The following is a 26,191-nucleotide window of genomic DNA, read 5'->3' on the forward strand; positions in this document are numbered from 1 at the left end:
CATCGCCATCCCGCTCTTACACTGCGCCGTACCACGCCGTACATTTGGATGCTATTGATCCTACCCACATCCGTCCGAGGCGGGAAAAGCAAGGACACCAGCAAGGAGCTCTCACCACACCACAAGGAATCATCGGCCCCAGTTCTTTCCATCGCCACTCGGCAGCCTCCAATGATTGTCCCGATTTTGCTTGCTGTCAAAGCTTGAATCCACCAGCCGGCGCCTCCTCTTGCTGTTGTTGCTTCTGTGTGGCCCTCTCTGGTCCTCTGTGGCCAAAACTGACCATCCGTGGCCCTGGGCGGTGTTGTTCAATGTTGAATGGTGCCCTCTTGGTGTTGCGTCCCTCCGCTTGTTCCACCCATGCCCCTGTCACCGTGCCTCATGACTTCTTGCTCCCCCTGGCGTCCAAGTTGGGCCTTACTCCCAAGGCATGCAAGCATCATCCCAGGTCGGCCAGGTCCCCTTCAGTCTGACCTGACCAGGTTGCCAGGTTTGCCGGGTGCTTGCCTCCCACCGACCGGCAGTCTGTCCGCCTAGGTCCCTATTGCACCAGACTCTGTTCACACCAGCCAGATGTGCTGCAAACAGAGCGTTGGTTATTCAGAGGCACCAACTCTTCAGGCGTCTGACCTCTCTCTCTCCATGTTGATGGTCTCGGCTGAGGGCAATCTAAGACACATCCCCAGCCTCCTTCTGGGCATCAAGGCGCTTTCGCGGCGGATGTTCTGTTCGGGCCTCTTTCTTTTCTTCCTTTGCGTCTTTGCCAGATCGGCAGCGTTCCTGAATCGCATTGCATGCTCGCTCTACGCCTGCCCTGTTGCGCCAGCCAGCGTGGTACCTGCAGGCACCGGCCAGTAGTCCGTTGCGGCGCAGCATGGCGACAAAAGACATGCACCAGACAGACATTCTCTCCCCACAAATCTCACAATCCACCAGACACCATGTTCTTGCATCGTCCAGTCACTGGTGCTGGCAATGTCATTGGCAGCTTCTGGCCGCAAGAGGCCAGTGTGCCGTCTTCAGCTCCAAATTCCCTAGTCAAGCATGGAACATGGACACTTCTTGTGAGCTGCAAAGGCAAGCAGCTAACCACAAGCACAAGCACAAGCAACCAGACAGACAGACCACACATCCAACAGCTCTGATCAACTCTGTGCCCCCCCCCGCCACCGACCCATGGCTTGACTCAAGCAAGCCCCCGTCGCAAGCAGTCGCTTGGCCCATGTACAGTAATCATCTTTTCTGCTCGAGCCGCTAGCTAACCCTCGCCAACTCATCATGCCAACGGCGGCCAGCCTGTATTTTTAGTTCGTCCGTACCTTGGATAAGCTTTCTCTGACAACCAGACTCGCTCGCACTTGGACTGGCATCGCTTCAACTTTAGACTTCAGAGTCAATCCTCGTTCAGGTCCGCATCATCCGGCACCCGTTGCGAACAGCACGCTTTCGTCTGAAACATACCCAGGGAGCAAGCGAGACGAGACATTCTATACTAAGCTCAAAGCACCTCGAGCTGGCTCCACTAGAGACTTTAAACTGCATGCTCCGTCTGTGACGCTGCATCTGTCTGGTGTCCGTCCGCGCCCCCTCGTCGCCTCGTCACCCCCTCCCCTGCTCTGCCGGCTCCTTCAGCCTCACCCACCACCGTTGGTCGCCCGCTTAACAATACCCTCCATCCCCTGGACGACCCTCCACTCGACTTTCACCTTGACCTCTCTTCATTCATGGGCAACACTTTCCGGGACTGGATTCTCGCTGAACGTTACGACCGTTTGCCCGCCTCTCAACCTGATCCCCTCCCCGACAACATCGGCTTCCTCTTCTACAGCCTCGACAGCGCTTTATCTTAAATAGCTCGCCACCATGGCGGGTGCGTTCCGACCAGTGAACTCGTCGCTGATGGGCGAGTCCATCAAGGAGGAACCCATGACGACATCCTCATCCTCATCCGCCACTCCTCGACCCAGCACAGCATCGCAACATCCACCACAATCACAATCTCATACTCTACCCGACGATTCGAAAACGCCTACTCGATCGACATTTAATTCCGCTCCCACGGATCAAACGGGGCTGCCCAACGCTTCGCTCTCTTCAGCCGGACGACCTTCTGACCTGGCGGACGGCACCCCGCGCCGTGAAAACTCACAGCATTCCACCAAGTCGTCCAGAAGAGACTCCATGGACGTCGATATGGACGATTCTGACGGAGAGACTGGAGCTGGAGGTGATGACGGGACCATTTCCGACGGAGACAGCGTTGGTCCAGACGGGTCGAAATCAAGCAAGAAGAAAAAGTCGCAAAGATTCTACTGCACGGACTATCCACCATGCAATTTGAGCTTCACGAGGAGTGAACACTTGGCTCGACATATCAGGTTGGTCTTAATTTTGCTTTGGATGTTTTGTTTAGTTATTTTATTCACCTTGGATTATTCATCCTTTGTATTCTTGTTTCCACACATGACCCTATTTTCAATGCATCTCAGAAACTGACCTAAAACATAGAAAACATACCGGAGAACGACCGTTTCAATGTCATTGCTCCCGCCGCTTCTCGCGGCTTGACAACTTGAGACAACATGCTCAGACTGTTCACGTAAATGAGGACATCCCCATTGATTCACTTGCGGCAACTGGATCACGGTTTCAACGGCAAATGCGAACCACAGACAGAGTGCGACAAGCAGGTAACAGGGCCAGAGCATCGACTAGCGGCAGTGCGGGTGGACCTGCTCGTGGACACTCCAAGAGTCTTTCCACATCCAGTATTGCGAGTATCAGCTCCGTAGGTTCAGGTTACGGCCCTCAGACCGATGCGAGGAGGCGGCCACCACCGCTGGTCATGGCTGCAGATCCCCGATCCCGACTTTCACTTGAATCATACCGAAGCACTGCCGACAGCACATACTCATATCGACCTCCTTCTCCCGGCGACTTCAGTACACCGACATCCGCTACCTTCTCAACTGCACAAAGCAGCCCGCGGTGGGCATCCGGGATGGCCTCGCCTACGTCGTCACATGTTCGCTCCCAAAGCATGTACAGCTCGGGTAACCGGACTCCGGGTCGACGACTGAGCGTGCCCTCAAGCGCGAACCCTTTTCAAACAACCCCAGGGCGGCCAATGTTTGGTCCTGGCCACATGAACAGCTCACACCCGGCCGCATTCGCACCGGCTGGCTCCAATTTGGTTCCATCTCCCACTTCATCCACCTCTGGATGGTCCACCCGGCGAGACTCTATGTCAAGCAACAGCGACGAAGCATGGAGAAGGCGCACATGGCATCCAGACAGTCGAAATTACGGCAACCAGCCACCACAGGTACAATCGAATCAACTGGCCGGTGTAAACCAAAACGTGGGACCCAATCCTCCGCCTCCTATTGCGAACCCGTCAAGTTCTCAGTCGTCTTTGCGACTGCCCGGCATTGAGTCTTTCGATCCGCTCCCTCCACGTCGACACCCAACGCCACCTCCCCAGCAGCGCGGCCCTTCACCTATGGCTATTGATTCGGAGGCAGCATATCGACGTCCGTACCAGCAAGTGGTAGGCGAGACCATTCAGCCAGATGAACGCCGCAACTTGAACATGTACGATGCCAGTCTTCAACGTGGGTTGAATCGCCTCGACATAAGCCACAAGACACCACCCCGTGACAGTGCTGGGAGCTGGGCCTCTGAAGCCAACAGAGCCGTCCAAGCGCAGGCTGAACGTGTCCAAGTTCAAGTCAATCAACCGACTGTTCGCTTTGAAGACCAGGTGCCCCCGTCCAGGCAGTTTCCTCCCCAGGTACATAGCGGACGATCCCTCCACCAGCACACAATGTCAGCGCCTTCCATCACAACACGGGAGAATAAGAGACACGGCTGGTATCACGGACCCGTGCCGTCGCAGGCCGTTGGTGAGCAGGCAGCGCAAGACCCGCGAGGTGCCCATGTTGATCGCATGGTTCACCCGAATCTAACTGGCTTCAGCGGCTTTCCCGCCAGGGAGCAGGCACCTCCACCCCAACAGCAAGACGGTCAAGGAAATCCAGACTCTCTTAGGCGTCTGGAAGCCCTAGTTGCTGTTGCCACGAGCGAAGGGACTGCAGCGACAGCTTACTAAGAACACGAAGATCAGCAGACTCTTATTTTGCAATGAACAACCGGGAGCGCCTTTCTTTGTCTATTTTATCGCAGACCCGTATATTTTTCTGGCAGTTTGTCACTGGTCATATAGCCGGCTATAATACTTTATTCTGCTAATACGGCTTGCTAATTTTGGCACATACATCTCTACTTTTATGCTTGCCTGGACTTTCGCACGAGGACGTGTCTTTTCATTGGGTTGACAATATGGAATCGGGTCATGACGTGATGAGATACCCCAACAGACCATTATGAGATGGCGGTTACGAGCGGGCCACGATACACGATTGGCGAAGAGGCGTGGGGATAGCGCTTAGACGAACATATCGACGACTCACGTTATGAGGTGGACAAACTGATAGTTGGATGTTGTGGTGTTTGCGACGCCATAATAGCCGATGGACTGGCGGCACCTGTTGTTGCTGTTGTTGTTTTCTTGTTTTTTTTTTCTGGGTCTGTTAGCTGGGATTAGCGTTTGATTGTGATACCCTGATGTTTGATACCAATTCGGAGGGGTTTGTGTGATTTGGGACGTGATATAGTTGAGCATGGGATTTAGGCTGCGGGCGTTCTTACTAACGACTTTCTTTATGGATGGATGATTTGGATCAAAGAATAGGATTGTGTAGCGTCAATATGATTAACGACTTGAGTGCGGATGACTGTGCGAGTGATTGTTGTTTGATGCTTTAAAGTGCTTAAAAAGAGGCCCTAGACATGTATTCCGAACGCCAAGCACCCAGCTTTCTAATTAGTACTTTACACAGTACCAATCTATGTGTTCCTGGCATGACGCAGTGGTGCGTACTGAGACAGGGGCATGTAGATGCGACAGAAGGAGTTTGGGGTTGATGATCGGAATTTTGGCCAGCTCTAGGGTATATAGCTGGCATCAATTCATGTAACGATACTACTTGCCTTTATTATCACAATTATAAAAACATTAATTGGATCGATTTGATCGTCGATGGTTTTCTGTTTCATGTAGGTTTGTCACTGAGCTGCTGAGGTGACTCAACGGTGATGGCAGCATGGTTAGGCATCTTCAAGTGCAACTGTGGAATCACCCTCTCATTTGCATTGACGAGGCCGCATAGTCGTTAGAAAGCCATTGATGTACATCTTGTGATTAAAATTAGGAAAACTTGGTTACATGCCTCATATAAACGTTTAGGCTTCGTCTTTAGTCGCTTTACGTGCGATTGGGGCATTGGGAGCTTCCTGCCTTGTCATTTGGTGGTGCGGGATGACTGCCTTGTGGTTTTTATGCGCATGTTTAGGTTTATGGTAGAGTATGTTGTATTGGTTGAAATTGAATTCCGTCTAACATTGGTATTGGCTACGAGACTTGTGATAATCTGAGATATATGGAGTACATTGACCTTGGATTTGGTTGATCACCAACAGGGAGCGAGGATTTTGTTTTGAGTGGCTTTCGGAAGCTGGGAGTGAAACAACAAATAAGTGCTTCGTCGTCACATAGATCTAACATGCTAATTTGGGCTTGCTATCAGCTGTGCATTTTACGGCTAGTTACACCTTCTATGACAGAGCAATTTGCTAAACACAGATGCAAGGCCAGCGGAGTAAGGGACTATCAAATCCTTCTCCATACATGGTACAATGTTTCTGGGTTGTGCCTCTATGTCGTGCTGGTCTGTACACCGTCCAACAACGCTAGCAACTTAGAAGGGGATATATCTTGCAAGTGTATGACGAAGTACATTGGGTTGGCTTTTCCGTCGGTTCTTTGGCATCTGTGTCGTTATGGACAAGCCGCTACTCCCTGTTGTTTGCCATCGGATGGGGAACCTAGCCAACCTCACGGATAACTTGCACATTTGCCTGTAGATCTTGAGGCATTTCGCTCCTTTTTGTTTATCCGAGTATTCATTTTTGGGTTGTAATTGTTAGGTTTGAGATGTGATGTATCCTTAAATATCTCTTTCGTGCGAAGGGAGCGCCTTACGTAGTAAGTTGCACGTCACTGCTTGGCATGGCTAGCATGATGTATAACCCGACACTGGGCAAAAAACAAAAAAAAAAAAACAGAATCAATGGGCAGTGAACCGATGTATTGTTACAGCCGTTCAATCATAGGCAATTGCGTTCAGCTGTCCATAGAAGGTTAAATGTCTATTCAAGAACTGAATAATCACCGTTACATCCTTGAGAACTCATGGTAAATGCCGCAAGAGAACTCCACAACGGAAGAAGAAGCTCCCTGACTGATACGAATAGTGTTTGTACCTTGCGTGATACTTTGTACTGTCATTTGAGTCCGTCTGTGATGTGCGACATTGCGGCTATGTTATCAGCTCAGTCTAAGCATCTCTCACTTCCGCTGTGGCATCATCAGGCGATATTATCGGAATTGAGTTAAGCAGTCTTGTCGAAGTAAAAATGCCTTGATGTACGCGGGCACTGATGCTTCGCCGCTTGGGGCCAAGGACAGTGACAGTTTAAAACAGAGTTCAATGCTGTCTTGTTTCGTGTCTGCGGAAGCAATGAATCGCAAATCGGCTGTGCGCATGACAACAAATCGGCTTTTGTCCGAGCTGGCCACCCAGGGTTCTTTGGCATGGCAAGTATAAGAGGATTTGTTTCGAGTATATTGGGGGATTGGGGCTGCCACTCGATTGGATTTTCGACCAGGGTGCGTTCGGCAACAAAAACCGCTGGACTCGATTCGTGAGGTAATTGGCTTGGGTTGAGAAGGGCCTGAATGTCACGGTGGCTGTGGTGTTTCAGGGGTACCGAGTCGTTGTTGGCCACCGCATATCGAGAGTTGCATTTAAACGTGCCCTGCTACTTTATTGACATCTGATACATGGGGCTATGCGTATTTCTAGTTTCTCAGCGTAGCATTTGCTCCATGTGCACGTCGGGTGGTGCAAGCACCCTTTCTTACAGTATACAGCTGTTGCTATAACTGATGGGATTGTAGACCTGCGCCTTGCTAGACTGTTTCAATGAGGGCTCATTGTTTTGGAATATAATCTATGAATCGTGAAATGGCAGCTTGATTCGATATTGCCTCTGTGTTGGGGGAGGCAACATGAATCGAGATTATGCTTGTGTTTTAGGTTACTGAAACAGACTCCACAACCCGATCCAGGGGAGGCATTGAGCATCAAATTTACTTGGATGATGACTTGACAGGTGAAATAGTGCTCTTATGAGGATATGGTGTAAAGGCAACTATATAAGATGTGTCTTGTCAGTCGTAATATTCAACTCAACAACAACAAACTTCAACAACTCATCCAACTCCTATTCATTCAGTCTGGTCACTGAAAAGCTCACTCTACACTTTTAAACCAAAAACTCCATCACCAACACCAACATTCACCATGGTTCGCATCTCAGCCGTCGCTATCCTGGCCTGTACGTGACCACCACCCCATCCATTTTGGACTACCACTAATCATTAAACCAGTCGCCGCTTCTGCCATTGCCGCTCCTCAGGCTCCTTCCGCACCTGCCTCTGCGCCTGCTGCGGCTCCAACTCCTATCCCAGTCACTGACTTCAACGGCAAGCCTGTGTCCAAGGAAATCTCGGACCAGGTCCTCGCAATGGAGAAGGAGATTGATGCCAAATCCGAGGAGCTGTTCAAGTCGTTCACTGAGCCGCAGAAGAAGTTGGATAAGGAAATGGCAGATATATCTAACAAGATTGGTGATTTGTTGGGCGTGCCTAAGGATGTCAAGGCGCGTTCCGTCAAGAAGCTTGTCATGTCTTAGATGAGCCGGGTGTCTCGCCATATGCTCTACTATACCGGTTATAGACGAGATGTGCGCTATAGAATCAAATAGACAATATTCTGTTTGAATTTCTCTCTCTGCTCCAAAAGTCTGGACCTGTGACACTTTGGTAAAACGTGCCTTGCTGGGACTATAGCGTCTCCACGCTTGACCTCTCATCACCGGGAGGTGTGGCAGCAATCAAACCTCATGCTAGAAACACACCCAGTCTGGTTCTCTTTATGCAATCTTTATATTTTGTCAGGACTATCACCACGCATTGGACTCACAAGATAATCCTTGACTCGATTTCGCTCTAACTCAGATGTAATGGCGTCAATCTTGACAGCAACTAGTACACAATCCATCCCGCTCTCCCCATCCTTTCCTGGCAGGAAGCATACCCTCCATTGTCCAGTCTTGACGATCCATGAGACCGGTGAGCCAGATACGGTGCGTTGCCGCTTCCGTGGTTTAGCGGTGGTGTTGGTGTCCCGATCATTTAGCAGTGACAACTCGCTGGTATATGGCTTGCCGTCCACCGTGATAGCCGATTCAGGTTCCAGTGAGACCTTGATCAGATTGGGTTTTGAACTCACTGTGGTTGGAGTAGGAGTCTTTTCCCGATCGTCAACTTCCATTTGTAGGTTGAGGGCGTCCATGGCAGGTATCAAGTCTAATTTGTCTGTGGCCACTTCCAGAAGTTTCGAGACTCGATTCTGCGCATCATTCAGGAATTCTGCCCGTACACCAGCTGGAAAGAAGTACATTTTGGTTGTTTCGTCACCAATCTCTACGATTAATTCGCGTGCCCGATCGTCTACCAATGGCCGAGCGTAATGAACAAACACGGGTAAAGAGCTTGCGCTGGATTCGTCGGTCAGCGGCACACGAATACCGCTTTTTTGTATATTCTCCAGCCGCACGGTTATTTCATCAGATTGTCGGAGCGCATTGTAGCCTATCAGATGCGGGATGAGCTGCTGTTCTAGTCCTTTGAAATGGAAGTATCTCGCATCACGGAGAAGTTCTTCTCGGTGGTTTTCATCCCGAATAGTTATCGGATAACCCCGAAGCAAATGCAGCAAGTCGGAAAATGTCTCGGCACACCGATTTGGCACAGAGGAAGGGATCACAGAAGGTGGGCGTATTAGTGTCTTGCCTTCGGCGCCGGGGAAGGGGTCTTCAGGGCGAGAAAACTGTGTTGCGTAACCAAGGGTGAAGAAGTTGGGTGAGTTGGCTGAATCAGTCAAGAGGCTACGGGGGATTTGAAACTGCCGATGCCCGATTGATATGAAGATGCCCGATTCGTGTAGCTGTGATATTAGTCTTGGGACTTGAGAGAGAAGGGTTAGTGAGTCAAGTCTGTTCCTCTATGTACAAAGGTAAGGACACATACGACTGTAGAATTGTGCATCGGCAAACAATCTCGTAAAATGAACTTCATCAGTCGGGGCGACGTAGTAGCCCTGAAGATGCAGCAAGATATCTTTGAATGTGATTGGATCTCGATCTATGTAGAGCGTCTTGATGGCCTTTCCCAGGTCTTCCTTGTTCACTTGCGCGGCTTTGATCTGGTTCAAAAAGTATTGTGTAAAGTACGAAGGTGCTTGTTAATGTTAACCTGCAGTTTCTTTATTACGTTTATCGCGGAATAGTCTATGGCATACCATCAGAGCAGATTGACGCCCCTGAAACTTTGAACACCTCGTTGCTGACTTGGATTGGAAACACAAGCCAGTGTGGCAATATTTCGGGAATATTAGACATAAGCTTCTTCTTTAGCTGGTAGGAGTTTTGTTATACAGCAATAGGTAATGATTAGTTTACAACAAAGTAGCGTGATTGTTAGTGTTGATACAACTTTGGTGGCGTTAGTTCCTTGTAAACTATTTATTATTTTATACTTTGTAAGTCAAAACTTGTAGGAGTTGGCATAGAGCAAAATACTTGGCAACTAGCTTATTAAAGACGTTATAAGCTTGCATAATTCCAATTGTAAATGTACCACAAAACCTGCAGTGGATACGACACCAAGAGAAAACTTGTTATTAATGACTATACCCTTCTTTCTCGTGTGTTCGAAATCAGTGATCTACACGTGGCTGGCTTCGGCTGGGCCTTCCAGGCATTGCCAGGTTGTGGCGCAACCCGGGTTTCCAAATAGCTGACATGAAGATTTAAGGCTGTTCGGCTACACCGACGTCAGCGGGGTTAACAGGCTCGCTTCCCGGGCTTAAGGCTGAAATGTGTAAGCATCCCGGCGAGCCGGGGAACCAGGTTGGTGTGCGTCATGTTGTCGTGGGGGCTGTTTAGATAAGTATTATCAATTTATAATGGGGCTGTGGTTGTGAGCCATGCTTGTGAGCCGGTAAAGTTTTGGATTCTGGCTGGCTTGCCCTCTTACGGCAGTATTTGGAATTGGATTGATGTTGAAATTGTTAATTTAGCCTACTTGTAGAGTTGCCGTAACTCTGGATTTGATCCACGCAGAAGTTGAGGCTTCGGAACTCGCCGTGGCTCAGACAATTCGTCAACACATCATCATCTGATACCATGCCCTATGGTCCCTGGTAAAATATGAATTGCCGGACAAACGGAACAGGGGTTTAGAAGCACAAGACATATGCAGGTACAACTGTCCATGGGATGATCGTCTATAATTATTCAGCGCCTGAAGTAAACTGGTTTTTTAGACACAATTCTGCCGTTTTATACTTTGTCAGTTACCGCGCGCTTCACACGAGCCCCAAGCCACTAATGTACGGCCCGTCTTGGCAACTTTTATGACAGATCAGCAACAAATACTTGGCAGTCTCCTCTGGCAGAGCAAGTAGCTTTTACTCCCAGGCCACTGCAGATTCCAACCTTTCTTTGACGAAACGCACTGACATAGCGATGGCATCCTCGCCGGGCTTGAAGCCAGGGAAGATGGTGAAAGCATGAGGTGCACCAGGGTATATTTTGACAACAGCGTCACTACCAGTGCTCATCCACTTTACACTCATAAGAAGCGTATCATCCAGCAGAGGATCCTCAGTTCCACAAAGAAACAAAGCCGGCGGCAGTGATCCCTGCACCTTCGATAAAGTTTCCATGTCTTCGTAAAGAGGCGATATGCTTGGATTACGACGCTGCTCAATTGTCATATTCGGCGTGTAGGCGTTACCGAACCGCTGCAGGGCTTCACGGTTGATGACGAGGCGCCGCTCAAAGGATGACACCTTCGGCAGATTCAGTGTCAGGTCGAATTGGCCGAACGGGAGAACAGTGCCAGCGAGTTGGTGGTGCGGACGAGCACGCAGAAGATGGAAGACAGTAATTGCTGCAAGACATGAACCGACGGACTCGCCACTCACGAAGAGCAGACTGCCGCCGAAGATAGATGCATTGTCGATGAGGTACTCTGCTACATCGGCGCAGTCGTGCACTGCTGCGGGCCATGGGTTCTCGGGTGCGAGGCGGTATCCTACGGAGATGGATGTCAGTTGGCAGGCGTTGGCGTATCTTTGGAGGGTTTCATCTTGACTGTGATGAAGCTCGGTATTAGTTACTGATGGTACTTGGTCATAAAGGGGCAGTGTGCCTCAGGAGAGCGAACAGTCTACTACATACTGCTGATGGGAACCCAATACAAAGCCGCCACCGTGGATGTGAAGAAAGACGCCCTTGCTGGGCTGTCCATTATCCGGTTTATAAACACGAATTGGAATGCTGCGGCCCAGGTCCCTCGATGGTATGGCTTCATCTTTGGCTTGGGGGAGATAGACTGGCATAGGGAGAGGTGTGTCTCCTGTTTCTCGCATCTCGCGATATTTGGCGGCACCGACTTCGTTCCATTGAGGGCCTTTCGAGCTAATTGTCTCAAGAAGGGCATTTGTTTTCACCGTGTCGTCGGTGATGTTTTGGTGATTGAACTTGCTGGAGTTAATGGTAACATCACTAGCAATGGCCATGGTGGTGTTGTCCGTAGTGTATCGTGGGTTCTCAGTGATGAACTGGTAGCTTGATGCAGTAGTTGCCACTGTGGCACGGTCGGCCGCATATTTAACCCCATGATCAGGTTATATTTTACTTCTTCGCGGATGAGAGTTTGGTGTTTCCAACTGCACCCACCCGAAGATTCCATTCCACCATGCTGACGTGATATGTCCTTCACCCTCGGGTGCACACCAGTTAGCCATTCACACTGTAAAGTTCACCGACTGAATGTTTGTTGTTGGTTCGTCGTCTACCGAAATCACACCATCATTGGCCCATGTCTGTTTGAGTATGTTTTATGTTTACTTCGGTCTCATACGTCGGTTTCAACTCGCGACCAGAAGCATTAATAGGCTGCTAAACGCATGCATTCCCACCATCTTGCATGATTCCATAAACATGGCTCTTTTGGAGTTGAAAGTGCTGCGGTAGTTGACAAATCATTTCGGTATTAAGCATTTTAACATGCGCGGTCTTGACGTCTTCTGTGGATGCACAACGTCGCGGACACGGGGCATGTGAGAGACATAATCTTAGTTCAGTGCGCAGCTTCAAGAGACGTGGAGGGAATGAGCAATGTGAAAATGGAAAAAGATGAGTTTAATATAATTAGACTATGAGTCGGGTAGCCGTTGCCTGTTACTCGATGCCAATTTAGTCAACCAACCGGCACGCATTTGCGGCCATGTTGATCGTTGCGTTCGTTCAAGCCTGCTCATGTTCATCCTTCAATTCATAGTAATGACAAACTTCTTTCCATGGTGATTAGCATACGCCTCCACCGCATCTTCAATCCGTACCGTCTCATAGTCCGACGAGACAGCCTGCTTCCACCGCCCACTTGCAAAAATTGGATCCAGCTTCTCCAGCAAACCCGCCATTTGAACACTGCTGTGAGATATAGAATTCACACCCACAATGCTCTTCTCCTCGCGGTAGAAACCTAGCATATCAAAAGACAAATCCTTATTCGCATCAGGGCCACGAGGTGCAGTGATGAACACGAGACGCCCACCATGACCCAGAACCTCGACAGCCGCGCGTGTAAGCGACGGTACGCCAACAGTATCAATAGCGGCATGGACACCAGACGGGGCGAGGCTACGCACCGTCCTCAGGTCCGGATCTGCCTTGGTGTCGACATCGCCTGCCGGTCCGCGTACTGCGCGGAGAACAGTACAGCCCTGTTCTTCCAGCAGCACGCATATGCATTTGCCTACGGCTCCATTCGCACCTAGAACTAAGACTTTGTCTCCGGCCTTGGCTCCCGACTGCTCAACTATTAGTGCTGCTGTGGTAAAGGGCACGCCGAGTGTGGCAGCTTGAACATGAGTTAGACTGTCGGGTTTGCCCACAACTCCCTTGGCGGGGACAACGGCATACTCGGCTTGGAAGCCATCGACGGTGAAGGCGTGAGTTGAGCCTGATGACCCAAAAACGGGTGTTCCTTGTTGGTCGCCGGAGGCAATGACACCGGAAAAGTCGCGACCGGGAACTCGCGGAAAGGTGGTAGTGCCGAATTCGCCTCGCGCATTTAACAGATCGGATGGTTGGATTGCCGATGCGTGAATGCGTACTAGGAGTTCGTCTGGGCCGGGGACTGGGACTGGTTGAGTTGTGGTGAAGGAGAGGACGGGAGTCGTAGTGCCAGGTGGTTTCGTGAGGATGAGAGCCCTCATTTTCGATGTATTTTGAGACATGCCGATGTGTGTGGGTTAAGAACTGAAGATGAAGAGTCGCTGATATGAGGGAACAAGTCCAATATTGTTATGGAGTTTGCGATACTATGAAGAGGTTTGATGAAAGTTGCCTCGTAGAAACTAAATATGTTTGATGATTGTCGTATCTGAGCTAAAATGGTAATTAAATAAACATTGTGTAATAAACGTCTAATGGATCCAGAGTCCGGGCGGTTCTTATCACTCCACAACTGATGTTGCTACTGCAACTCCCTCTCCGTAATACATTTGTCACGTTGCTGTCAGCGGCGATGAACCGATAAGACAGGATGCTAAGCATTGCCAATCCACTGGATCCTCACCGTTCAACGCCACGAAACCCAGAAGGGTGGTGCAGAAGCGGAGACTCAGGGATCAATCGTTGGTCGTTGTAATGGACGTTCGAATATAGCCTAAGTTACACTGGGCGATATGTTTTAGAATCGGCCGAGACAGGAATCAGCGTATAACTATTTTGACAAGAAAGGTTACAGTTGGTTGCCTTCCGTCAGCGGTTGGTAGGCAATTTGTAAATACAATCATATGTTTCGTGTATCGTAAAGGAATATATAAACAGTTGTTTTAATCCATCGTCATGGTAAAGCCAAATCTATCTATGAACAGCTACGCTCTACAACCCAAAATTCATACCAAAACCTCTACAAAACTCCTTCGCTCAGCTCCCCCATTCGTCGCCCGCCTTCGATTCCGCCGAATAAGTTCAAAGTTATGAAAAGAATCACGACTCACAACATCCGCCCGCTGTAAGAGATGATTGAAAACGTCCTCCCGTCCACGGAACAGCGCCAAAGCAAGGGGACTCCAATTCGTTGTCGTCATCGCATTGATATCCACCCTTTCACAGTCTATCAGTGCCTTTGCGATATGATCATGACGGTTTTCGATTGCAAGGCAAAGAGCGGACCTCCCATTACCGTCTTTATGGTTGATGTTGGTGGACGGGTGTTGTAATAGCAGATTCACGACATCAATGTGTCCTCGCTCCGTTGCTATCAGTAATGCCGTCTTGCGGTATCTGGCCTTGGTATTGACACTAATTTTCGTATGCTTTAACAGCAAAGACACGACTTTTGTGTGTCCGTGAAATGCGGCCCGCGCGATTGGATTCATGTTTGAGCCGTCTCGCCATTTAATACCGTCGCCTCGTGCGTTGAATGCCTGGACGAGGTCTAGGATTATGCTTTCTTGTCCCTCCATGCACGTGAGGGACAGTGCCGTATGCTTCCCATTGTCTAGCTGGTATATATCGACGTCGCTTCTCTCAAGAAGCAGTTTTACCACAGACTTGTGTCCGTTTAGACAAGCAGTGGCGAATGCAGTTTTCCCGCTGTCATCTTCGGAATTTACGTCCAAGTCAGTTCTTTGCAGCAGAAGTTGAACGATGGAAGCGTAGCCGGCCTCGCAACTCAGTGCTAGAGGCGATTGATCGAAGCCACTTGGGATATTAACGTCTACAGCCTCTGCCTCAAGTATTACTGCAACAACGTCGTGGAAGCCTCTTGATGCTGCAATTGCCAGTGCGGTAAAGCCCATAGAATCCCTGGCGTTGATATCTACGTCGCCTGAGCTCAGTATTGACTTTACCAGAGCGATGTCTCCGTCATCTGCTGCCCATGCGAGTGGCTGTCGATCGAGCCTAGATAGATTTCGGGGAGGTTTGAATGCTCCTACGTCTGATACTGGACTTTGTTGCCCTTGTTCCTCTGAAGGCATAGATTTGGTATCCTCATCCATATCACAGTCTTGTGGATCCAGATCATCCATGATATCTGCATCTGGTGCTCTATTTGTAGATGCTGTGGCGGATACCCCATTGTCTTTCAGCTTCATTGCGTCCAATATCAACCAAGCGATGCTATTGTAACCTCCGTCGGCAGCTACCTCAACCGGCATCCGTCTCCCCGAGTTTGTAGAATACAAGTCCGTTGCAGGGCTGTCCAGAAGTAGCTGCACAATGCGTTGGTGACCGTTGCTTGCGGCCATTGCCAGCGCCGTATCACCACTCGCATCCTTCTTATTAACCAGGATCCTGGTATCCTCAAGTAAACAGCTGACAACATCCGTGTGTCTATGCCGCGCAGCGACAAGAAGCGGCGTCTCGCCGTACGAATCCGGTATGTTTATGTCTGTCTCTGGGAGGCTCATGAGCAGTTTCACGGCGGCAACATGGCCCTGTTCAGCAGCCAAAAACAGAGGCGTGGTTTCTTCTTCACTCACGCCGTTGACGTTGACCTTCTCAGTTCTCAGAAGGAGGTTCATAATGCCAACATGGCCCTTTTCAGCGGCCAGGCAGAGAGGAGTCCATCCCTGATCATCCGCAAGGTCAACTTCGATATCAGGATAACTGAGCAGCTGCTCAACGACGTGTTCGCGCCCATAAGTACACGCGACTCCAAGTGCCGGGCGGCCGAGCTCATCGTCCGGTGCGTTGAGTATCGTTGCGTCCAGTTCCAGCATGAGCCGGATGAGTTGCGTACATCCTCCGCTAGCAGCACGCGATAGAGGCGTCCTGTCGCTGCTGTCCATTTTGCTGAGATCGATTGAGCAATTCTTCAGGACTAGCTCCGCTATTGACTCATGGCCATACCCAATTGCTAAGTTTAAAGCTTCTTCGCTGCGTGACGATCCTGCCTCGATTGAAGCTAGGGCTGTCTGAGGCTCGCCGTGCCTGGCTGCCCATGTTAAAGCCGTCCCGTCTGACTCTCGGGCATTTCGCTTATATAAATAAGACCTAAATAGGGAATTGGTAGCTTTGGAGGCTCGCGCAAATGAGTTGATGTCGCATTCTGACTCAATGAACGTTACGATCTGGAGGAGAATTTCGGAAGGCAGACTCAACATTTTGTCGCAGTTTGAGTGCCACACGCACCTAGAAGTCACAACGAACAAAGGTATGCCGTTTTGACGGAAGAATAATGAGAGTATTCGGATGTTGACTTGTAAATATGAGATCTACATGAGATTAAGATTAGCACATCACGTGTCATCTTTGCTTAGCATTCTCCATATTCTAGAGCATAACGCAAACATGGGAAGCTGCTCCGTTGCCGGACACCTGTCCTCAATCGTTGGAGTTTGTCCAGGCTCCCCAGCGAAACTTGATTAAGGCAATTCAGGAGAGGAAACAGTCGTACTGTAAAGAGACAACTTGAGACATTTGGCCAGGGGCACAGCATCTCGGCGTTCATTCTTCAGAGTTGACTTGAGCAACAACTTACACTGATCCACTTACTCGTGGGGCAAATGTTAGGGTTGAGGCTGACCTACGAGGGGGTTGTGTCAGAAAGTAGTAAACAAGGTAGAGAAACTAGACCAACTGTACAGAGAGTCGTAAGAATTGGTTGAAATGGTTGAGTTTCACAAACGTAGCCTTGGATCCTGGCTAGGTTTCCTCGTCAGATATGAGTTGTGGTCAACCCGCACTTGGTTTGCTAGTTGGTGGACGGGAACGATAACATCACAAATCGTAGAGGTAATAAAAATGAGAAGTTAGACTGCCCGCCTCAGCTTACGCATTTGGGTGCATCGCTAGCAATTAATTGCTGCAAACAATTGAGTTGCCAGAGTCACCAACGGCTCCGATGTTCCTAACCCGCATCCTCATCCGTAATTTCACGCCACGTCCAACAAAGCCTAACAAATCCGAAGCAAGCATATCTCTCTTAGAAACCTATAACGTATCTGGATAGGAATTCACATTCTGAGAAAAGAGTTCAGCCAGTTTCAGCGTTGTGCTTCAGTTCACTCAATGGTGACTCCTTTTCTGCTCATAATGATGAATGAGGTTCGGACAGCTATCAAACTATTTTTAGACAAAGTAGATTACTGTGTTTCTCATCTGATTCGAACCCATAGCCAGTGACATCCCGAAATGATGAGTGTAGACACTCAAGTACGCTGTTATGCTGTGATCAGGCATTGTATGTACCTGTTAGACGACAGGTACAACCAACAGCATCAACGAAGAAATCCCCAAGAAAGAAATTCACCAGCTCACGACGACTCAAGAACCAGTAATACCGCCGCCATTTTCAGCACTCACACCCCAGCAGCATTTAACCCTTCACCTAGCCTTCAGCCTTCACCAGCCCTCACCCCAAAAGACCCTGCTCACCAGGCACCACCGACCCATTCTGAACAGCAGCAATATGGCCGCGCGCAACATAGCCCCAAACAGGGAAATACCTATCCAGCCAAGGAATCATCTCCTTCGCCCCAGGTGTATTCCTCCAATCTCTCATCAAGTCACACGCAATCGAGAACAGACTGACAATGTTGACGCCAGCATTAGCCATTCGATCATTCGAAATCTCGCGGACCAGGTCGGACGTGGTGCCTGACGCCTCAGCATTTGCCCACACTGAATAGCCTTCTTGCCGAAGTGACAGTGCTAGGAATGTGGTGCAGACGTCGGTGGTGATGCCTGCCATGATGATTTGGGACTTGTTGGCTGCCTTGATAGCTTTGCGGAAGTCTTCATTGTCCCAGGCGTTTACTTCGCCTTGGCGTTGAATGAGGGGGGCACTGGGGTACATTTCTAGGATCTCCTTTGGGAGAGGGCCATTTGGTCCTGTTTTTTGTTAGAGCTGTTGAATCATTGCAACTTCCAAGCTACTGAGGGTGGTGGTTTTGCCGCATGCCTCAACTTACCGGTTTGAGCAGATGTAGTCAGAACAACAGGTATATCGAACACTTTACCCAGCGCGGCATGGGCAATGAGCTGCTCACGATAGAGCGTGGGGTCAAAGTCTCTCGCGAGGTTGAATAGTCCGACTTGGTGATCCACGACGAGGAGCATCTAAGGATGATTAGTCGCGGTATGGTATACATCACTTAAGAATACCCACGGAGTTATTCCTGTCCAATCGCTCAAACTGAAACTCTATTACTTGATGTTAGTCCTGAGATACATTTAGTTCTTTCCGCCAGTGGCTGACTCACTATTCGTGGTAGAAACGCCTTGAGTTGCCACCGCGGCGGCCACTCCCGCCAAAATACAGAGCAGCTTCATGATGAAATGACTTCAGCACAAAGATATCGGCAAAAGTGTAAGGACGAGCTCTTTCGCAAACCAGAATACAGTAAGACACAATGAAGAGAACTATCCTCGACATTAGCTGCCAAAGCTCGAGCTTTATACACACCTTTGCTCTCTATAACCTACGAAAAAGGTTCCACCTAACCAACAATGCCGCATCTATCGTAACAACCCGGTAAAAAAGATGTCATCATTAGTATGTGCTTATTTATTGCTTATTTGCGTTCAATCCATAGTCGCAGTGGATACTGGGCTGCATGTACGAACTCCGCTTCATGCGTGCATCTCATATTAAGCCCCCAATTTTCAATACAAATCGTGCCTGAAGCAACCCAATTGACAGCCACGGCATCTCTCGTTGGTGGATTATTCACTCCGCGGGCGATATGTGCTGGCTTTGCTTTCATCTGTCATAGTTGAGTTTTGATCTCGATTTGGAAGTGATGGAGCCATTTTGAAGCATTGTAAATGCAGGCTCCGCAGGATAGCGACTGATGGGGCGGATGGACCACCGAGGGGAATTATGATGGTTAAGCGACCTAAGCTCGAAATTTGTGCTTGGCTTCCGGTGAAGACATGAATGTAGTAGCAACAAGATACTATCAACAATGCCTGTCCAAACAGTGAGTCGTTGCAACTAGCGCTGCAGGAAATCTAGGACAGTTATATAAGGCGTGGTTTGTATATCATCGAGAAAACTAATCGGTTGTCCAAGCCATGGAGAGGATAGTGGGTTAGCTCAACAGATGCCAGGTGAGACTACAATTGGTGCAGACTCTTGTTTCAAACTACCGAAACAGTTGCCGTTCCCGCCTCGTTATCAGATGCATCAAATCTTACTGACTCTTGAGTCACCAGCGACGCCGATACGAGCCGAAGAACTATCTCCACTCTCACATCTTAAGTCTCGGCCCTTAGGTTTCGTAGTTAGGTCCAAAGTACACGAAGCCGATGGTCGAGAACTCTTAACCACTCGGATTTGCGAGCTGTGGTAGAATCCCCGGCTAAATGCAAGTGTCTAATCAACCAATCGTTGCAACTTTGTCTCTCTTCAACCATGGAAATATAGCTAGGCACTGTACGTGAAATACGCAAACATGGATGATTGCTGACAGATATTTGAGTAAGCTTGTTTCCAAGCGTGAGCACCAGGCAAGGTTTGTAACCCGGTATCCAGGCGGCATGCGAAAGTGGGTCAAGAACCTCGGCTGAGTAAATCCCAAGACTTTGTAGGGATGACGTTTCAGATGCAGACTATGAGCATGAGCTTGTGAACAGTTTTTATGTACCTAGGTATGTAAATGTTAGATATGTACAAAGATATCATGGTCGGCACTGGACCGCCTTCTTGGTCCCCAGCTCATTGCAACACCATGTACATTGTCACGGTAAGAAATGTTATTTCAGTCGTCGAACCAGAATGCTACCAAAACGGCGGGTATCGGCAGCACTTTGACGCCCGTACACAGGGGTGCCAGGCACTACTGGTGAGGTTGCGTGTTTCGATTTGGGCCGCTCGTACTTGAAGCTCTCGCCCACATGGCGAAGCTTTTAGCCTTGATATCTTGGGCCAACTTCTTACACGCAGTCCATGACATCACAACGTATATGATCCAGTTCCAAAACCCCTGCAGAGGCAGCACAATGGCACTCATATAAGCCACCGGAGCATAAGCCTCGCCATTGTGAACCAGCGAGAAGACCCGATTGGCACTGGCAGGAATCCAGGTGATGAGGATGGCTGTAAAGTAGAGCAAGGCGCACTTGGTATAAGACCACGCGGCATTTTTATGCTCGTAGCTTCGACGACGGTGAACAAAGCCCGGTTGAACAGCATTCTGTGACCCACGTTGAGGAAGTCGAACGGTCGTCGTCTGTTGGTAAACAAGGCGAGTATGAGTCCACACTACACCGCCGCCTGTCAATGTCGAAGTCCCGGTTTCATTCACTGTGGTAACCTCGGCACTAGTGAACGAGTTTAGGTCGTAATCGGAATTTAGCTCGTGGACTTGTTTGCGGATCTTGAAGATTGTGCGAGCGGCACTAATATAGATTGTGAATGTTACAAGGATCATAGCCCTGTACAAAACGACTCAGCATTGTCGGCGGTATAAGCATATTCGCAGCAGCCATGTCGGTCACCGCTTGCGAACTTCTCTGTTGACTTACCAAACAGGGGCGTAGAAAGTCGCAATGCGCAGAGCCTCAAGGTCGCTGGAGATCCAGCACCATAGTATCGCGTCTCCATACACCCTTTGTCCGTTGTGCCTAACGAATAGGTATGTGAACGCTGGTATAAATGGAATGCCGTAGCAAGCTGGGAGATAGATTAGCTCCATCTTGTGCAGCCGTTTTATGTCAAACTTTCGGTACACCGTTAGATAGACGTTGACAGCCATAGCAATTATCCACCCCACATCCGCGGCCATGAACCTAGTGATAGTTTTAGCACCAAAAGCGATTATCAATTTCTTGTTTGGTGTGACAAACCATTGAACCAACATGGCTTGAAATTGGCACCCAAATGAGTCGATGTCGTCGAGAAATGAACGGGACATTAGGGTGCCAATGTTGCTTCCCATGTTGCCGAGGGATGCGTAGAATACGAGCCTGTTGACAGGTTTCTCTCGGAAGGCGCGTAAACAAACAAATGTAACGATTGTGAAGATGCAACCAAGAAGGGAGATGGCAGAGCAGGTTCGCTCCATAATGCTAATCGCATTGAGCTGACCATCGGTAAGTTGAGTCATTGCGGTCGGCTTCGTCACCGGCGCGGCCGGTGGTGGTAGTTTCACAGGTTACTGGCCGTTCCGGCTGTTACCGTGGTACTCTTATTGTTGCCGTGTCTGTACATTGTTGACAAGTAGGTTGTATGATGACATTGATGAGATGATACATCAGTGGTGGTTAGCTTCGTAATGCGTGTAGTGCTGCGACGAGTTACGAGATGGCGGTATGCCAGCTGCTGTCAATCAAGGGCCAACCATTCACCTTAGCCAGCTCGATTGCGGATGAGGAGTTCGTCATGCATTATGTTGATGCCAACCGAGACTTCCATGGTGGCTGACATTTTGTTCGTTCATAGGGGCACGTGATGGTGGCCGGAGCATGAAGCTTTGCATTCCAGCAGAGCTTTTTCAGCTCAGCTGAACACCATCACCAACCAGGCGGAGCAGATTCCGGGCAAATGGCTGACCCGAGTTTTGTGGCTGATTCTTCAGTGGTATGCAAGCCACTCGCTGGCAAGTTGGTTTGCACAGGCTCGCATCCGTCACTGTGATAGGTGACATGGCGAATCGCGACAATGCTGCCTGCTTCTGTGAACCTATCCAGTGGGGTCAATCCTCGATGTTGCCAAACGTCCAAAGTGTGCTTAAAATGGAGGTAATATGGAGGTAGCCCTGCGCGCGATTGCATCTCGTTTGATCAGATGAAACGCGTGCAAAGCAAGCTGTGTTGTTTGGAGAGATGTCAGTCTCCTTGGAGATCCGGGTCGGCAAATAACGGATAAACGAACCTGTTTTGGTGCAGCTTACCAGCCTCGACCAACAAACTTGACCATCCCATCCCTTGTCTCTGGATGAAACAATGCCAGGTAGTATGTGGCTGTCCCTCGGGCCATGGACGTGATAATCCAGTGAAAACAGTTCTGGCTTTCCCTTGTTGTCTTAAATTATACGGATTTTTGGGGGCCGAACATTGAGCAAGCACTGATGCGCACCAAATGAGTCTCGACTTGGCCGCTTAACTGTCGACTCGAGGCATAAATAGAGTGACACCTTACTCAGCAGTTAGCCAAACACAAGTCCACAATATTTGTGGTCACTCTAAATTTACGTGGGCTGTGCAAAGTCTCTGGCTTACAACGCAAAGTCTCGACCCATCGCCAAAGGCGGAGGCGGTCCCAGCCGCTCTCAAGGCTCGAGAAGCTATGTGGTCATCCGACATCAGAGGATGAGCGCAAATTTGCGTCTCTTCTCAAATAAAGCAATGTATAGGAGATTTCAGTCATCGCAGCAGAAACTCTGGTCTGTGCATTGATGAATTGAAGCAGGCAAGTCGAGGAATTGATGCATCAATGATCAGACCACTGAAGTGGGGTGGCAGAGATGTAAAGTGAGATCGGAGATTGGCAAGTGGATATCATTGTCCGATCGACCCAGGTGCAGTTGGCTCCAGTACGAGACCCACAAATTTGCGACTGCCGACAGTCGCGCCACCTGGCAAGCAAGAATCAGTTGGATATCGCGACTCTCAATGAAACGGATCGTGTTTTGTCGCACCAAAGGGCTGAAGTTACAAAGATGCCCAACGCTCTGTAGCCCAGACGAAATCCTTCATTCTTTATCACCTCTAGCAGATGCCTGTCCTAAGTCTTCACACATGCAGTGGCCATCAGTGGCTGCTTTGCTCAACACCTCGATTACCCTCCGGTCGTACCGAATCTTGCTCAGACAGACCTTCACATTCCGAATGGACGACTAGCTAACCAACTCAACATGTGGCGCCCTCCTATCAATTTCATTACCCTGCATTGTAAGCAGACTTGACTTATTCCTGCAAGCGGGAACTTGGGTCAGCTCTCACCATGGACTGACAATCTCAGATGCTTGGATCCTATTCATGGGACTACTGTCTTTCCCGGTCTTATACACCTATGGTAACCTTGCAGTCATCGATGCCTACTTCTTTGGAGCAAGCGCATCTACCGAGTCCGGCCTTAACACGTACGGTTTCCTAGTAGGAGAGATGGGCAGGCATGAGAACGAAAGTGTAAACAAAAGCTAACGTGAGTTCTACAGCGTTGATCTCAAAGAGCTAAAGCTGTATCAGCAGCTATATCTATACTTCATTCCTATGTTTACAAACATGTGTTTTATAAATATCATGGTCGTTGTAGTTCGTCTCTATTGGTTCAATAAGCGTCTTGACAGGTTTGGTAAGCTTCCAATGCAACAAGGGTGGCCGGTTTCCACGTCTCCATCCCGTCTCTAACTCGAACCTGTTCAAACACGTCCAGAGTCTAACTGTTCTGTGACTATCAGGTCTGGCCCTGCTTCGCGCGAAAAGGCGCAAATCCCACAGCGGGGGACAATTGGATCCTGAGACTGCCGAAACAACGGCAACCTCTTCTTTCACCGTTACAGGTGCCATCCCGAATGGGCATGAAGCTGAAGTTGGACATGGGCACGTAGGCGATCAAGGGGGAGATCAAAGCAGCCAGCGGCCAACCAAGGGCGGAAAAGAGGCCATCACAGAGGCTATTCCTAACCGACTCATCCCAGATGAGGCGTCTGATTCGGTAGATCCCTTGGAAAGGCCAACACCACCGCGAATCACTTTCGATCCGTCGACCAACAAAACCGCACATCCCAAAAATGATGTTACTCTTTATATTCCTGGGCCTCGGGAGCGTGACAGGGGTTAGTTCAAGTGACAATTTATAGTATGTAGGCTTGAATCTCACATTTTGCAGGGGACTCGATTGTGGAACTGACGGGCACAAGAGTCAATGGTTTGTTCAGCGCGACCTCGAAGCATCATGTCAAAGCTCAAATTGCTCACCAATTCATAGACACGGATGCGATATCAACACGTCGTCCCAGTGAGGCAGAACCTGAAGGTCTACGCCACCGTTTTTCAAGGGCTAAATCGTTCGACATTGCGGCCGGCGTTGCTACATCCGCTTTCATCATTGGTACTGCACCGACCACTGCGCGTCTGGCCAGAGCCAAAACATTGCAAAGAGTTGCTGCAGACGACATGCCATACCTCTCCAGGAGGGCAACCATCGGGAGAAATTCCCGGTTTTACAATCTCACGAATCGCGATCGGGAGGAGCTTGGCGGCATAGAGTATAGAAGTCTGCAACTTCTTCTCAAAGTCGTACTTATATATTTTTTCGGCGTCCACCTATTCGGCGCGATTGGACTTATTGGATGGATTCAGTACGCCGATCCAAAGTACGTGGCCTATCTCCAACAATGCGGTCAAAACAGGATCTGGTGGGCTTTCTATACTGCTCAAAGTATGATGGATAATCTCGGCTTCACCCTGACACCTGACTCCATGATAGCTTTTAGGGAAGCAGAGTGGCCGTTGTTCCTTTCAACTTTCCTGACATTTGCTGGCAACACTTTGTACCCCGTCTTTCTGCGGCTTGTTCTCTGGACCATGTCAAAGGTTGTGCCTCGCAAGGCTGCCATGCAGGAATGCCTACAGTTCTTACTCGATCATCCACGTCGATGTTATACATTATTGTTCCCTCGAGGTACCACATGGGCGCTCTTCGGTATCATTTTCCTCCTCAACTTCATAGATGCGTTTTTCATTCTCATTTTGGACTTACACAACGCTGAAGTCACATCGTTGCCTCCAGGGCCCAGGGTCATGGCGGCCATTTTCCAAGCAGGATCGTCACGTCACACCGGTGCTGCAGTGTTCAACATCGCCAATGTCAGCCCTGCAGTTCAGTTTAGTTTGCTGGTCATGATGTACATTTCCGCATTCCCCATCTCCATCAGCATCCGGGCGTCCAATACCTATGAGGAAAAGTCCCTTGGAATTTACCAGACGGAACCAGATGTGGAGCTTGACGAACAACATGGACGGTCTTATCTTGTCAGGCATCTACAGTCGCAATTGAGTTTCGACTTGTGGTATGTCTTTTTGGGTATTTTCGTTCTGAGCATCTCCGAGGCAGATAAAATTGCGGACTTGACACGACCTGTATGTTTGAGCACTCATTCCCGCTCAATATCGGTATTCTCGTGGCTAATGAATCCAGGCCTTTGCATTATTCCCTCTTATCTTTGAAGTCGTTTCAGCCTAGTAAGTTGCTGCCACACTGAGGAAACAATTGGTCATGATTGTTCCAACACAATTGGTGCTGATGCGTGGGCAGTGGCAACGTCGGCCTCAGCTTAGGCTATCCCGGCATCAACTCGTCGCTATCTACAGAGTTCTCAACATTCGGCAAACTGGTCATTTGTGCGATGATGATCCGTGGGAGACATCGTGGACTGCCGTATACTTTGGACAGAGCGATTATGCTCCCGGACGAGCATCTTCTGGGGACTGATACGCAAGAACAGATGGCAGAAGACAACGTATTCCGTAGATGACGAAGTCCGTTGCAATTGCTACCTGGGTATAATATAATTCACTCCATTCCTAGAACACTGATGATGCAGACAGCAAAAAGAATCTCCTCGCGTGAAGTCGATTGGTGGTCATAATGTAATGTTGCAGGAACTGCACGAAGCTACCACAATCCAGGCAATCACTGATTCTCCATGACCTCGAAGCATCCCACAACCGAATCACAAATTGTGTAAAGAACAGGCAGCCTCCAAATCGACACCAGCATTAACGAGTTGAATCCGCTCTGGGGTAGTAGACATCGCTCGATCACTAACCACGGGTTGTGCGTGTCTAGAGCACACACGGATCTCATTGCCGCCTTGGCGGACCCCATGGTCCATTTAGAAAGTCATTCGTCTCTACCTCCCCAGATTGAGCATTACATCGCCAAGATGAGCTTCAACGCCATCCA

General features: G+C 49.3%; 8 protein-coding genes across 8 annotated transcripts; 3 read left to right on the forward strand and 5 right to left on the reverse strand.

The window, feature by feature from the left end:
- Positions 1 to 1,863: 1,863 nt before the first annotated feature.
- VFPPC_04067 (C2H2 transcription factor) lies at positions 1,864 to 4,111 on the forward strand (the record flags this gene model as incomplete). The annotated part of the gene is made up of 2 exons (XM_018283478.1): positions 1,864 to 2,378; positions 2,509 to 4,111. The coding sequence occupies 2 exons, from the start codon at positions 1,864 to 1,866 to the stop codon at positions 4,109 to 4,111; spliced, it is 2,118 nt and encodes a 705-aa protein (XP_018144561.1).
- A 3,376-nt stretch (positions 4,112 to 7,487) lies between these two features.
- On the forward strand, positions 7,488 to 7,878 carry VFPPC_13567 (hypothetical protein; the record flags this gene model as incomplete). The annotated part of the gene is made up of 2 exons (XM_018291342.1): positions 7,488 to 7,521; positions 7,574 to 7,878. The coding sequence occupies 2 exons, from the start codon at positions 7,488 to 7,490 to the stop codon at positions 7,876 to 7,878; spliced, it is 339 nt and encodes a 112-aa protein (XP_018144562.1).
- Positions 7,879 to 8,129: 251 nt separating this feature from the next.
- On the reverse strand, positions 8,130 to 11,834 carry VFPPC_15722 (BTB/POZ fold domain-containing protein; the record flags this gene model as incomplete). The annotated part of the gene is made up of 5 exons (XM_018293475.1): positions 8,130 to 9,214; positions 9,278 to 9,487; positions 9,549 to 9,663; positions 10,767 to 11,406; positions 11,494 to 11,834. 5 exons carry the CDS (start codon positions 11,832 to 11,834, stop codon positions 8,130 to 8,132), a joined length of 2,391 nt encoding a protein of 796 aa, XP_018144563.1.
- A 753-nt stretch (positions 11,835 to 12,587) lies between these two features.
- VFPPC_04069 (GroES-like protein) lies at positions 12,588 to 13,538 on the reverse strand (the record flags this gene model as incomplete). Its single annotated transcript, XM_018283479.1, has 1 exon — positions 12,588 to 13,538. The coding sequence occupies one exon, from the start codon at positions 13,536 to 13,538 to the stop codon at positions 12,588 to 12,590; it is 951 nt and encodes a 316-aa protein (XP_018144564.1).
- A 684-nt stretch (positions 13,539 to 14,222) lies between these two features.
- VFPPC_04070 (ankyrin repeats (3 copies) domain-containing protein) lies at positions 14,223 to 16,439 on the reverse strand (the record flags this gene model as incomplete). The annotated part of the gene is made up of 1 exon (XM_018283480.1): positions 14,223 to 16,439. The coding sequence occupies one exon, from the start codon at positions 16,437 to 16,439 to the stop codon at positions 14,223 to 14,225; it is 2,217 nt and encodes a 738-aa protein (XP_018144565.1).
- Positions 16,440 to 17,689: 1,250 nt separating this feature from the next.
- VFPPC_04071 (isochorismatase) lies at positions 17,690 to 18,609 on the reverse strand (the record flags this gene model as incomplete). Its single annotated transcript, XM_018283481.1, has 4 exons — positions 17,690 to 18,168; positions 18,249 to 18,396; positions 18,446 to 18,480; positions 18,540 to 18,609. The coding sequence occupies 4 exons, from the start codon at positions 18,607 to 18,609 to the stop codon at positions 17,690 to 17,692; spliced, it is 732 nt and encodes a 243-aa protein (XP_018144566.1).
- A 1,508-nt stretch (positions 18,610 to 20,117) lies between these two features.
- Positions 20,118 to 21,386, reverse strand: VFPPC_13568 (G-protein coupled receptor; the record flags this gene model as incomplete). Its single annotated transcript, XM_018291343.1, has 3 exons — positions 20,118 to 20,715; positions 20,806 to 21,069; positions 21,127 to 21,386. 3 exons carry the CDS (start codon positions 21,384 to 21,386, stop codon positions 20,118 to 20,120), a joined length of 1,122 nt encoding a protein of 373 aa, XP_018144568.1.
- A 1,749-nt stretch (positions 21,387 to 23,135) lies between these two features.
- VFPPC_04073 (cation transport protein domain-containing protein) lies at positions 23,136 to 25,855 on the forward strand (the record flags this gene model as incomplete). Its single annotated transcript, XM_018283483.1, has 9 exons — positions 23,136 to 23,172; positions 23,243 to 23,363; positions 23,439 to 23,575; positions 23,682 to 24,059; positions 24,113 to 24,151; positions 24,212 to 25,365; positions 25,424 to 25,467; positions 25,541 to 25,745; positions 25,814 to 25,855. 9 exons carry the CDS (start codon positions 23,136 to 23,138, stop codon positions 25,853 to 25,855), a joined length of 2,157 nt encoding a protein of 718 aa, XP_018144569.1.
- Positions 25,856 to 26,191: the final 336 nt, after the last annotated feature.

This window comes from Pochonia chlamydosporia, chromosome 3, assembly GCF_001653235.2.
Source record: "Pochonia chlamydosporia 170 chromosome 3, whole genome shotgun sequence".
NCBI lineage: Eukaryota > Fungi > Ascomycota > Sordariomycetes > Hypocreales > Clavicipitaceae > Pochonia > Pochonia chlamydosporia.